The 14,343-nt window shown below is 31.4% G+C and overlaps 1 protein-coding gene across 2 annotated transcripts in view; it reads right to left on the bottom strand.

The window, feature by feature from the left end:
* Positions 1–991: 991 nt before the first annotated feature.
* The window catches only part of cdc42ep4a (CDC42 effector protein (Rho GTPase binding) 4a), a 65,138-nt gene continuing 51,786 nt past the window's right edge, over positions 992–14,343 (bottom strand). The window contains exons 1-2 of one of the 2 annotated variants that reach the window (XM_030141985.1): positions 8,139–8,676; positions 992–2,986 (exon numbers count right to left, since the gene is read on the bottom strand). In XM_030141985.1, the coding sequence (XP_029997845.1) occupies positions 1,778–2,854 (1,077 nt within the window). In that variant the 5' untranslated portion in view covers positions 2,855–2,986; positions 8,139–8,676 and the 3' untranslated portion in view covers positions 992–1,777. Of the gene's footprint in view, positions 2,987–8,138; positions 8,677–14,343 lie in introns of those variants that run through there. The other variant, XM_030141984.1, reaches the window with a different exon arrangement.

Genomic DNA, 14,343 nt, shown 5'->3' with positions numbered 1-14,343 from the left:
TATTTTGCTTAATTCAAGCTAATTTTTTTTTAGTTTACTTCAACAGTTTTGCTAAAGTCAAGATTTTTTGTTAAATTTAAGATTTTTTTTGCTTAATTCAAGATTTTTTGCTTAATTCAAGATATTTTTGGTAAATGTAAGATTTTTATTTAATTGACAATATTTTTTACTTAATTCAATTTTTTTTCCTTAATCAAACTAATTTTTTTGCTTAATTAACAATTTCTTTGCTCAATTCAAGAATTTTTTGCTTGATTCAAGAATTTTTGCTTAATTCAAAATTTTTCCTTAATTCAAGCAAAACTTATTTTTGATTAATTCAAGACTTTTTTTTTTTTTTTTTGCTTAATTCAAGCAAAAAAAAAAAAAAAAAAAAAATCTTCCAATGGAACAAATGAAAATTATCTTGACTTCAGTCAAGCAAAAAAATAAAAATAAAAAAAAATCTTGAATTAAGCAAAAAAAAAAAAAAAAAAATCTTCAATTAGCAAAAAATCTTGAATTAAGCAAAAAAAATCAAAAATCTTGAATTAAGCAAAAAATCTTGGATTATGCAAAAAAAAAAAAAAAATCGTCAAATAAGCAAAAAAAATCTGCCAGTGGAACAAGTGAAAATGATCTTGCTAAGATTTCTTGAAATCAGATTTTCCAGATCCATTGTCTAAAAATCAGTTCTTACATCTCACTGAAAAGTTACTCTTTAGGTGATTACGTCTTATTTTAAGTGCGATGAGATATTTGGACTGGAAATGATAAAAATACACATAGCAAAATTTGGATTTTTTCCAGTGTATCAGTGCAGTTTTCCTCATACGCTGCCCCCCCCACCCCCCCACCCCTCTGTTTTCCTGTAGTAACACCTCAGTTTATAGCTACCGCAGCCCCATGTGTTTCCATTATCACAGTCCAATCCTCTGATTTTAAGCCTGTCTGTTGTTGCACTGCTTCGGAAAACAGAGGAATTTTGGGTTTTCGGGGGGGGGGGGGGGGGGGGGCTTTGCGGTCCGGCTCTGCAGCAGGAAATGGCAGCCTTTGAGACAGCGTCACCACGACCCTGAGTTACATTAGAGAGGAAACTCTGACAGATCTATGGCACTTGAACTCTAATGTTTGGAGATGACACAGGCTCAAGGCAGGGTTTCACACTCCAGCGACAAACACAAGCCCCTTTTATTGTGACAAGATACCCACCAGTGATCCTGTGGCGACAGAGGCCTTCTGTTCCACTCAGGCCTCATGATGTCCCACAGCCAGGGAAAGAGAGAGAGAGAGAGAGAGAGAGAGAACAACGAGAAACGAGGCGAACCAGATGAAAAAAAAAAAGCACATGTGACAGGTCAAGTGAGAGGGAAGAGAGAAAGCGTGAACCGAGGCTTTAGTTATGGAAAGTGTTTTTTTCCTCCAAAAAGTTCCTTTCTACCCCCGTCCTTGGCTTGCGTCTGGAATGTTCCATATTCAACATGAGTCTGCTCTTCCATGTCACTTCCCTCAGTGTTCAAAGACAGAAGCAGATTGACAGACGATCAGAAAAGTGCAGGGTAAGGCTCTCTGACAGATGGAGTTTTGGGCTCGTCCTAAAGGAGACGACTTGACAAAGCGAGAGATTTCCTTCTTCTTCTCCTTCTTCTTCTTCAACAATCCCATTCCCACCGCACCCGACTACGACGTCTTATTTCTGTTCAAATGCAAATCCACACTGTCAAAGGACTTGCTATTTTCACATAAACACCTTCTAAAGCTCCGGAACTCCGTCCTATTTTTTCTCTTTTTTGGAATCTCACACTCGGATTTCGTCGTCTTCATCCTCCAAGAACGAGGAGAAGTTGCTTTCCTCTTCCGGCGGGGCGCTGAAGGTGGCGCTGTCGGTGTCTCCGGCGTACGTTTGGCTGTTGGGTTTCTCGTCGAAGGCGGCGGAACCGGAGCTGGACATGGAACAGCTGTCCTCCAGATGTTGTAAGTGCTTGGGACGGGTCTCGGGGGTGTATTCGGGGGTGTATGGTCCTCCGTTTTCAGGTCCCAAATCGAAAGAACTGGGTGGATGCGTAGAGGGTGGCTGGAGTTCTGCCGCTTCTTCATCATCATCGTCGTCATCTTCTTCGTCTTCTTCTTCTTGTCTGGTCCGGTCCTCTTTATCTCCACCATCCTCTTCCTCGCCGTGGGTGCTCAGCGGTGGCGAGTCGCGATCCTCGCTACTCTTCCCCTCTTCGTATCCAAGATCGTCCTCTTCCTTCTCCATGACTCCCAGGATGTCACCCAACATAGACGGACCCAAGTCCACGTGGAAGGACATCACCGACTCGGCGTGTTTCATTCCGCCCCCGAAGTGATGGGAACTTTCCGGAAGTTCGGTCAACTCCCCGAAGTTCCGCTCATCCAGCTCCATTAAGTAGCTGGCAGCCGCCGCCCCTTTCCCGTCCACTTCCACGCGATGATGGTGGTTTAAAGGGCTGGAGGACATGCTCTTTGAGACGATATCATCTCCTCGGTCTTCGTCGTTGAGGAACGGCAGGGACATGGCGTTCTTTACGTAAGTGGGCGACCCACCGGCGACCACCAGGGAGTCGTCTTTCTGCTGGTCCACCCTGGTGACCGACTGGGAGCGTTTGCTGCTCCTAAAGGTCCGAGACAAGAGGCCGGGCCGCGGGGAACGAGGGAAGGAGGTGGTCTCAGATGGAGGCTCCCCCGAACGGGTACTGAGGAAGGAGGTGTCCCCGAAGGCGTCGCCGCTTCGACCTACGTGCATGGTGTGGCGGAAGTCACCCAGAGGAGCGCTGATCATCTCCCTGGTCAGGTCCATGCGAGACCGGCGTTTGGTCTGGGAGGAGCCCGACACCAGCTGCTTTAAGATCGGCATGGCGACGGCTTCGGTTTGATGCTTTTACACGAAAAAAAAAAGAAAAGCGATCGAACTTCAGTTGGGATCCGAAATGTTCAACACAGTCCTTGGGATGATTATTGATGCTGCAGTTTCAGGCAACCTTGGAACCTGAAAAACAGAAGCAGAAAATGAAAAAAAACATTAGTATTTAATCGACTTGGTAAAAAAACATAACAAACCAGAAGGACATGCAGAGAACAGACTCCGATAAAAGACAGCAGTCCATTCTGCTTCTGGTATTAATGCAAAATTCCAAAGTTGGTTTGCTTTTTGTCGTTTAATACCGCTCAATATGCATTTGTGTTTCTAGTTAATGAACTGTTATCGTTCTAAGGCAAGGGGGTCAAACTTATTTGTTCCAGGGGCTGCACACTGCAAAAAATCTAAATCTGACCAAGTGTATTTTTGTCATTTCTAGTCCAAATATCTCATCACACTTCAAATAAGACATAATCGCCTAAAGAGGAACTTTTCAGTGAGATATAAGAACTTATTTTTAGACAATAGATCTGGAAAATCTGATTTCAAGAAATCTTACCAAGAAAATTTTCACTCGTTCTATTGGCAGATTTGTATTTATTTATTTATTTTTTTGCTTGGATAAAGCCAAAAAAGTCGTGAATTAAGCAAAACAAATTCATCTTGAATTAAGGAAAAAATGTTGAGTTAAGCAAAAATTCTTGAATCAAGCAAAAAAAAAAAAAAAAAAAAAAAAAAGCTTGAATTAAGGAAAAAACATTGAATCATGCAAAAAATAAATCTTCAGTTAAGTAAAAAAAAAAAAAAACAGAAAAACTTAAATTTAGCTAAAAATATCTTGAATTAAGCAAAAAAAAATCTTGAATTAAGCAAAAAATCTTAGATTTAGCAAAAAAAAAATTGAATTAAGCAAAAAAATCGTGAATTAAGCAAAAAAAAAAAAAAATTGCTTAAATTAATGAAAAAATTTTGAATTATTTAGAAAATAGATCTAAAAAAAATCTTATTTCAAGAAATCTTACCAAGATAATTTTCACTTGTTCCATTGGCAGATTTTTTTTTTTGCTTATTTCAAGATTTATTAATTTTTTTTTATAATTCCAATTTTTTTTTTTTGGCTTAATTCAACATTTTTTTGCTTAATTCAAGATTCTTTGCTTAATTCAACATTTTGCTTAATTAAAGATTTTTTTGTTTGTTTTTTTGCATCATTCAAGATTTTTTTTTGCTTAACTGAAGATTTCTTTTTTCCTTAACTTAAGATTGTTTTGCTTAATTCAACATTTTTTCCTAAACTCAAGCCAATCTTTTTTTTGTTTTGTTTTGTTTTTTTTGCTTAAGTCAAGCAAAAAATCTGCCAATGGAAAAAGTGAAAATTATCTTGGTTATCTTGTATCGTATCACCAGATTCTCGCCAAAACACACCCCTACTGTCTGGTATATATTGTACAACGTGCTGTTCTAATTTTCATTCATTCATTCATTCATTCAGAGCTATATATGTTTGTATATTTAGAGCTTTATATATATATATATTTTTTTTTTTTTTTGACATACTTTTCTTTTTCTGTTGTATTGATAATTCTTTCCTGCTACTTTTTATGATGTTTGAATGGAGCGACTGTAACATAAATAAAGTATTCTGATTAAAACCCTTCCCTCAGGATAGTTTTTTTTTCTTAAATGTTCTCTCTCTGTGTATTTACTCAACATCTTCCATGGTCTGAAAACATGAGCGAAAACATTTCTAAGAATTTGAAATGCTCCACTAATTACAAGCATCGAAGCTACCAATTATGAAACTCCATAATGATAAGCAACGCTCCTCCACCATCGCTGTGAGATGACCTCTGAAATGCACTGGGGAAAAAAAAAAAAAAAAAAAGAGAGAGAGAGAGAGAGACGGGGAATACCGCAGGATTTCACTTGAATCTGTGTTATAATTGAGACCAAAACTCCAACCACAGACCAATATGAAGTGCAGTGGGACGGCTGTGGGCTGACTGGGATTTTCTGCTGCAAAACTCAAAGCATATCTGACTAAAAACAACAACAAAAGCAACGAAAATTCTGAACGCATTAGAAAATAATGACGTACCTGTCGGCTGGTTGTGCCATTTGAACGTCTCAGACACCAGTTTGACAAACATATATGAGTTTAGGGATGGAACGATTACCGATATAACGATAAACCGCGGTAAAACTGCAGACGGTTAGTATTACCGTTTAAATTCTAATTATCACGATAACCGTGTTTGATTACCGCACTTTTAGGGGAAAAAACCTTATGTAAAGATCTGCTTTTATGTCAAGTATTTGAGTATAGTTTTAATTTATTACAATTTTAATTATATATACCTAATATTTGGAACCAACATTCACTTTTAATGTCTTTGAAAAGGTTCGTTAAGCATCTTTGTGTTATTTATGCAATAAATTATATACGTTTATCAAATCGGATTTTATATTTTTTTTTAATGTTTTTTTTTGCTTAATTCACTATTTTTATTCAAGATTTTTTTTTTTTGCTTAATTCAAGGTTTTTTTTTTGCTTAATTCAAGATTTTTTTCCTTGATTCCATTTTTTTGCTAAATTCACAATTTTTTTTGCTTAATTCAAGATTTTGTTTCACTTAATTCAAGATTTTTTTGTTGCTCAATTCAAGATTTTTTTTGCTGCATTCAAGATTTTTTTTTCTTAATTCAAGATTTTTTTAAATTCACAATTTTATTTATTTATTTATTTTGCTTAATTCACGATTTTCTTTTTGCTTAATTCAATGGATTTTTCCATTTTTTGCTTTATTCAAGATTGTTTTTTGCTTAATTCAAGATTTTTTATTTCTTAATTCATGATTTTTTTTTTTGCTTAATTCCACTTTTTTGCTTAATTCAAGATATTTTTTTTGCTCGATTCAAGATTTCCATTCAGGATTGTTTTTTTTTTGCTTAATTAATAATAATTAATTGCTTAATTTGTATTATTTATGCAATAAATTGTATACATTTTTCAAATCGGATTTTATATTTTTTTGTGTTTTCTGTCCTTTTGCGTACATATAGTAGGTTAAAGTGAAAAAATAATAGACAGATGAAGTTAAGCTGAAAAAAAAAAAAAAAATCCCAAACATGGCTATAGTAAACATTTGTTTATATAGTATATAAAGGCAAAATCAAAAGTACTGAAAAACGAACAAAATAGGCTCAGACCACTAAGGGTAAATATTTGAATGTTTTTGCCAACAGCAGGTACATTGTGCCTACTATTTTTTATTTTTTATTTTCTTTCAAAATACAATTTGGTGAAATTATTTCAGTGTGTGTATTTGTACTTTTTGAACATTTTGAGCACAATTTCAATAAAACCACTATAATAATGATAACCGTGATAATTTTGGTCACAATAACCGTGATATGAAACTTTCATGTCGTTACATGTCTAATGGAATTAGGACAAAATACAGGCTTTTTGTTGAACTTTATCTTTCCCGCCCCCGAGGAACGTATGATTGACAGCTGATTGATAAGGTGTATCTGCATTATTACAGCGCTCAGCCTTGGACAGGAAACCTCTGCTGGTGAGTCACTGCTCTGTCCTCAGGTGCTGCATTTATTAGACACGAGCAGGAAGTCTCATTAGTTCCATACGTTTCTTCTAAAAGCGCACATGAACACAACACTGCCACGGTGGTCTGCAGGGTGAGGGGCCAGACATTTGTACAGACAGACATCAAAAGTACCCGGACCGCCTGGATCATGAATTAAGCAAAAAAAAAAAAACAAACAAACAAAAAAAACAAACAAAGATTGAATTAAGCAAAAAAAAAAAAAAAATTGAATCAAGCAAAAAAAAAAAAAAAAAAAAACTTGAATTAAGCAATAAAAAAAGTGAATTAAGAAAAAAAATCTTGAATAAAGCAAAAAAGCAAAAATTCTTGAATTAAGCAAAAAAGAAAAAAAAAAAATCTTGAATTGAGCCAATAAAAAACTTGAAGAAAAAAAAACACCCATTGAATTAAGCAAAGAAAATCTTGAATTAAGCTTTAAAAAATCATGAATTAAGCAATAAAAAACTGAATTAAACAACAACAAAAAATCTTGAATTAATAAAAAAAAAAAAAAAAAAAAAAAAAACTTGGATTAAGCAAAAAATCTTGAATTAAGCAGGGTAAAAAAAATCTTCAACTAAGCAAAACAAATGTTGCATTAAGCAAAAAAAAAAAAAAAAAATCTTGAATTAAGCAAAAAACAATCTTAAATACGGAAAAAAAAATATCTTGAAGCAAAACACCCCATTGAATTAAGCAAAAAGAAAATCTTGAATTAAGCAAAAAACTGAATTAAGCAAACCAAATTTTGAAGCAAAAAAAAAAAAAAAATCTTGAATTAAGCAAAAAAAAATCTTGAATTAAGCAAAAAAAAAAATCTTGAATAACAATCTTGAATTAAGTGAAACAGATGTTGAATTAAGCAACAACAAAAAAAAATCGTGAATTAAGGAAAAACTCTTGAATGAAGCAAACACAAAAAAATTTTGAATTAAGCAAAAAAAAAATCTTGAAGCAAAAAACCCCATTGAATTAAGCAAAAAGAAAATCTTGAATTAAGCAGAAACAAAAAAAATCATGAATTGAGAAAAAAATTGAATTAAGCAAAACAAATTTTGAATTAAGACAAAAAAATCTTGAATAAGCCAAAAAAAAAAAAAAAATCCTGAATAAAAATCTTGAATTAAGCAAAAAAAAAAATTTGAATTAAGCAAAAAAAAAAAAAAAAAGACTTTAGCAAAAACATTGAATTAAGACAAAAATCTTGAATTAGGAAAAAAACAAATCTTGAATAAAAATCTTGAATTAAGCAAGAAAAAAATATTGAATTTAGAAAAAAAAATCTTGTATTAAGCAAAAAGAAAATCTTGAATTAAGCAAGAAAACACAATTGTGAATTAAGCAAAAAAAAAAACAATGAATTAAGACAAAAAAAAATCTTGAATTAAGCAAAAAAAAAATCTTGAATTAAGCAAAAAAAATCTTGAATAAAAATCTTGAATTAAGCCAAAAACAAATGCTCCTTCCTCAGGTGCTATGTTTATTAGATGTGAGCAGGACGTCTTATTAGATCCATCCGTTAGTTCTAAAGTGCACTTGAACACACCACTGCCTCGGTGGTCTGCAGAACCAGGTGCCAGACGTTTGTACAGACAGACATCAAACGCATCCGGACCTCTAAACTTGTGGGCGGAAAAAAAAAATCGTCACAAATAAAAACCCAAAGTGCTTACCTTGCAGTGTGTGTGTTTTTGTGCTCATGGTGTTTCCTCCAGCACCAACAGGAGGCTGATCTAAACTGTTCCTGCTTCACCTGGACTTCTCCAGCCTTTCCAAACACACACTGAGTCAGACCTGTTTAAGGTGGAAGTGCCTTTGGGAGCTTTGGCTTGTTTAACGGAGCAGCCTTTTTACTGCGCTGACCTCATTCTTCTGTCTCCACCCCCCCCTCTTGTATTTGCCAGCTGAGCCTCTAACTGCTCTTCCTGTTAATGCCCTCACCTGCCTCGGTTTCCATGGAAACACCCTCTCGCAAGCAATGCAAGCAAGCAACAGCGTTTCCTGTCAAAGGTTGCAGAACGCTTGGGGCCTGATACGAGCAGCAGAACACGGCCTCCTTCTGCGACCAGACTCTGTTAGATCTGCGTTTACATGCATTTACTTCATGTGTGTTCTGAGCGCCGGTTTGGACTGTCAAAGACGGAATTTATTCCAAAATATGGAAATGTGTCCGTGCACAAGACATGGAAATGAGGATGAGCACAAACGCACAGAAAGATGATAAAACATCCAACTGCATCGCAACAATCTGAATCTGAACAAGTGGGGTTTTGTGCCTGAATTAAGCAAAAAAAAAAAAAAGTCTTGAATTAAGCAAAAAACAAACAAACAAAAAAAATTTGAATTAAGCAAATAAAGAAATATATCTTGAATTAAGGGGGGAAAAAATTAAGAAAATTCAGGAAATCATACCAAGATAATATTCACTTGTTCCATTGGCAGATTTTTTTATTTTATTTTATTTTATTTTTTGCTTAATTCAAGATTGTTTTTGCTTTATTCAAGATTTTTTTTTTTTTTTCCTAATTAAAGATTTTTTTTTTTCCTTAATTCAATATTTTTTTCCCTTAATTCAATGTTTTTCCTCAGTTCAAGATTTCTTTTGCTTAATTCATGGATTTTCTTTTTTTGCTTAATTCAAGATTTTTTTGTAGCTTATTTCAATTTTTTTTTTCTTAATTCAATTTTTTTTTTTTTTTGCTTAATTCACGATTTTTTTTTTTTGCTTAATTCAAGATTTATTTTGCTTAATTCAAGGTTTTTTTTTTGTTTATTTCAAGATTTTTTTTTTGCTTAATTCAACATTTTTTTGCTTATTTCAAGATTTTTTTCTTGAAAAGATTTGGATTTTTACAGTGTGTGAAACCTTTCCATGAACTCTAAATGATTTCATGCCAAAATACACAGCCTTTTTTTTCCACAGAAACGTGTTTATTATTCAAGCAACATGTTCTGATTTGTTTGGGAAGAAAATAATGAGGGAGAAATAATTCACAACCAGCAAAAAAAACAAACAAACAAAAAAAACTGTTTTTTTTCTGGACTATCCTGTTTCTGGTGGCGTAAACAAACCAGATGAAGAAACAAAGAAATGCTTGGAGTCTGTTCCACTCATCATCAAGCTAAATATTTTTTTTCTTAATTCAAGATTTCGTTTTGCGTATTTCAAGATTTTTTTTTCTCAATTCAAGATTCTTTTTTTGTTGCTTCATTCAAGTTTTTTTTCCAATTAATTTAAGAATTATTTTTCTTAAGTCAAGATTTTTTAAAACTTATTTCAAGTTTTTTTCTTAATTCAAGATTTTTTTTTGGGCTTATTTCCAGTTTTTTTCTTAATTCAAGATTTATTTTGCTTAATTCAAGTTTCTTTTGTTTAAGATTTTTTTTATCTTAATTCAAGATTTTTTGCTGATTTCAAGTTTTTTTTCTTAATTCAAGATTCCTTTTGCTTACTTCAACATATTTTTTTTTTTTCTTAATTCAAGATTTTTTTGGCTAATTTCGACTTATTTTCTTAATTCAAGATTTTTTTTTGCTTAATTCAAGATATTTTTGCTTAATTCATGATATTTTGTGCTTAATTCAAGATTTCTTTTGCTTAATTCAAGTTTTTTTTTGTTTAATTTAAGATTTTTTTTTTCTTAATTCAAGATTTTTTGCTTATTTCAAGTTTTTTTTTTTCTTAATTCAAGATTTTTCTTTTGCTTAATTCAAGATTCCTTTTGCTTACTTCAATAAATATATTTTTTCTTAACTCGAGATTTTTTTGGCTTAATTCAACTTTTTTCTTAATTCAAGATTTTTTTTTCTTAATTCAAGATTTTTTTTTTTTTTTTTTTTACTTAATTCAAGTGAAAATTATCTTGGTAAGGTTTAGATTTTTTACAGTGTGTAAAACCTTTCCATGAACTCTAAATGATTTCATGCCTTCATGTCTTTTTTTTTTTTTCCCGGACTATCCTGTTTCTGGTGGCATAAACAAACCAGAAGAAGAAACAAAGAAATGCTTGGAGTCTGTTCCAATCATCATCAAGCTAAAGATTTTCTTTTCTTAAGTCAAGATTTTTTTTATTTTTTTTTTTGCTTATTTCAAGATTTTTTTTTTTTGCTTAATTCAAGTTTTTTTTTCTTAATTCAAGATTTTTTTGCTTATTTCAATTTTTTTTCTTAATTCAAGATTCTTTTTTTGCTTATTTCAAGATTTTTTTTTCTTAATTCAAGATTCTTTTTTTCTTATTTCCACTTTTATTTGTTTGTTTGTTTAATTCAATTTTTTTTTTTTCTTAATTCATTTCTTTTTCCTTAATTCAAGATTTTTTTTTAAGCTTATTTCAAGTTTTTGGTTAATTCAAGATTTTTTTTGCGTAATTCAAGTTTTTTTTTTTTTTTGCTTAATTCAAGATTTTTTTTTGCTTAATTAAAAAAAAAAAAAAAAAAAATATATATATATATATATATATATATATTTTTTTTTTTTTTTTTTTTTTTTTTTTTTTTTTTGCTTAATTCAACATTTTTTACTTATTTCAAGATTTTTTCTTGAAAAGATTTGGATTTTTACAGTGCAAGAAACCTTTCCATGAACTCTCAATGATTTCATGCCAAAATACACAAGCACAGCCCTTTATTTTCACAGAAACATGTTTATTATTCAAGCAACATGTTCTGATTTGTTTGGGGAGAAAATAATGAGGGAGAAATAATTCACACCCAGCAAAAAAAAAACAAAAACAAAAAAAAAAAAAAAGTCTTTTTTTTTTTTTTTTTTTCCCGGACTATCCTGTTTCTGGTGGCGTAAACAAACCAGAAGAAGAAACAAAGAAATGCTTGGAGTCTGTTCCAATCATCATCAAGCTAAAGATTTTCTTTTCTTAAGTCAAGATTTTTTTTTTTTTTTTGCTTATTTCAAGATTTTTTTTTTTTTTGCTTAATTCAAGTTTTTTTTTCTTAATTCAAGATTTTTTTGCTTATTTCAATTTTTTTTCTTAATTCAAGATTCTTTTTTTGCTTATTTCAAGATTTTTTTTTCTTAATTCAAGATTCTTTTTTTCTTATTTCCACTTTTATTTGTTTGTTTGTTTAAGTCAATTTTTTTTTCTTAATTCATTTCTTTTTCCTTAATTCAAGATTTTTTTTTTAAGCTTATTTCAAGTTTTTGGTTAATTCAAGATTTTTTTTGCGTAATTCAAGTTTTTTTTTTTTTTTGCTTAATTCAAGATTTTTTTTTGCTTAATTAAAAAAAAAAAAAAAAATATATATATATTATATATATATATATATATATATATATATATATATATTTTTTTTTTTTTTTTTTTTTTTTTTTTTTGCTTAATTCAACATTTTTTACTTAATTCAAGATTTGAAAGATTTGGATTTTACAGTGCATGAAACCTTTCCATGAACTCTCAATGATTTCATGCCAAAATACACAAGCACAGCCCTTTATTTTCACAGAAACATGTTTATTATTCAAGCAACATGTTCTGATTTGTTTGGGGAGAAAATAATGAGGGAGAAATAATTCACACCCAGCAAAAAAAAAAAAAAAAAAAAAAAAAAAAAAAAAAAAAAAAAAAAGTCTTTTTTTTTTTTTTTTTCCCGGACTATCCTGTTTCTGGTGGCGTAAACAAACCAGAAGAAACAAAGAAATGCTTGGAGTCTGTTCCACTCTTCATCAGACTACAGAACTCGGTGGAGTCCATTTCAGGGCCGTGGATGCACAGATCTGTTGCAGAGCACCAGTTGGATGTAAAGCAGATCTGTGCAGGCCTCTCACATTTCCATCAGATCTGATTCACAGCAGCGGTTATATTTATAGCTGTGTGTATGTGTGTGTTAGTGTGAGTTCATGCATGTGCGGCTTGAACATGTGAATGAAAAGTGGCAAAGGGCCTGAGAAGGCTGCAGTTAGCGTGGGAACCTGAGGGTCACAGCGGGGGGATTGACTTTCTAAACAGACTTTCACAACACTGCAGCACTAGTCCACTGGTGGAAACAGGAGGAGCACATCTGAACCGCTTCATTCTGACATGGACGAAATAGAAAAAAAAAATGTGCACAAGCGTCTGAAAAACACACATTTCACAGTTTTTATGACCTTTTAACCTTTGGCTGTGGGACTGACGACTGATTTTAACCCATAAAGACCCAAACATCCACCGAAAACTAAAACATCGACTGACTTTGAATGTTTAATATCTGTTTATCCAGTAATTCTATTAACCCTTTCATGCATAGTGGTCACTCCAGTGGACAGTTCCTCTACAGCTTTACTCTTGTATATTCATGGGTTTTGTTGTTTTAGTTCCATATCAACCAACACAGTGGACACTTATGCATCATCTCATAAACTGCAATTCATACCATTATTGTAACTTTGCTGTTCTTGATTGTTTCTTGAGTGGAAATCAATTGTTAATATTTATTTTTTGCATATTATCTCCATGAAGTGAGTAATAACTAGTATTAGAACATGTTAAAATGTGAGAAAACATCAGATTAGCTGCATTAAACATGGTTTCATTTCACTGTTTTCATATCACTTTATGATATTGGGTTTTAAATACATGTTTCTTTGCTTCAACAATAAAATTCATGGTGTAGCTGAGTGGACATTTTTGTAAGTCCATGAAAAACAGGTTGATTTTTTAAAAAATTCAATCACTTTTTTTTTTTTCATGCCTAAAGAGGAATAAAACACTCAGGAAAAAAAAAAAATCTTGATTAAGGTTCTCATAATTCATGCATGAAAGGGTTAATATATGTAAATAATTGGTGTAAAATACAGTTGTTCATCTTCAGATATGACCCATTTAGATGTTCAGAGGGTCTGTAGTTACCATGGAAACGCTGTCATCTTCCATGACATTGATTCACCAGTAAAACCCATGGAGTTGGATCAGTGACAGTGGATGGACACATTGGGTTTAATCACTTAAGAAAGGTTAATTATAGTGAAAAATTAATTTGGAAACTGCCACAAAAGAAGCACTACACAGAAAAAAATGTCCCTCTAAAAACAAGTTAAAAAAAAAAAAAATAATAATAATACATGATATTTTGCTTGAATTAAGCCAAAAAAAATCCTGAACTAAAAAAAAAGAAATCTTGACTTAAGACAAAAATAAAATAAAATAAAAATATTTAATTAAGAAAAAAAAAAAAAAAAAAAAAAAAAAAATCTTGAATTAAGAAAAAAAAAACAAAAACAACAACCTTGAATGAAGCAAAAAACAAAACAAAACAAAAAAAATCTTGGATTAAGCAAAAAAAAAAAAAAAAAAAAAATCTTGAATTAAGAAAAAAAAACAACAACCTTGAATTAAGCAAAAAACAAAAAGAAAAAAAGAAAATCTTGGATTAAGCGAGAAAAAAAAAAATTGAATTAAGCAAAAAAAAAACAAAAAAAAAAACTTCAGAGTAGTTTAATCTTTTTTTTTTCTTTTTAATGACACATATAAAGCAAATTAACCCCTAAAGAATGAATTAAAATGATTTTGAAAACTGCCACCAAAGCAGCACTACACTGAAAAGAATGCCCCTCTAAAAAATTTGTTAAAAAAATTAATACAAGATATTTTTGCTTGAATTAAGCCAAAAACATCTTGAAGAAAAAAAAAAATCTTGAATTAAGCAAAAAAAAACAAAAACAAAACACTTTAAGCAAAAAAAAAAAAAAAAAAAATTTGAATTACACAAAACAAATCTTGAATTGATATGATAGATTTGACTGAAAAAGTCAGTTTTTCTTCCATTTTCTTGGTTTTGATATAATAACCTTTGCATTTAATCTAAGCTTTAATGAACATCTACATAATCAGTGAATTAAATATAGAAACATTCCTGATTTATACTGAAGAAATGCAAAATACAGAG

Source organism: Sphaeramia orbicularis, chromosome 8 (genome assembly GCF_902148855.1).
Source record: "Sphaeramia orbicularis chromosome 8, fSphaOr1.1, whole genome shotgun sequence".
Classification (NCBI taxonomy): Eukaryota; Metazoa; Chordata; class Actinopteri; order Kurtiformes; family Apogonidae; genus Sphaeramia; species Sphaeramia orbicularis.
The sequence above is the reverse complement of the archived record's forward strand: the minus strand, read 5'-3'. Positions and strand labels throughout refer to the sequence as shown.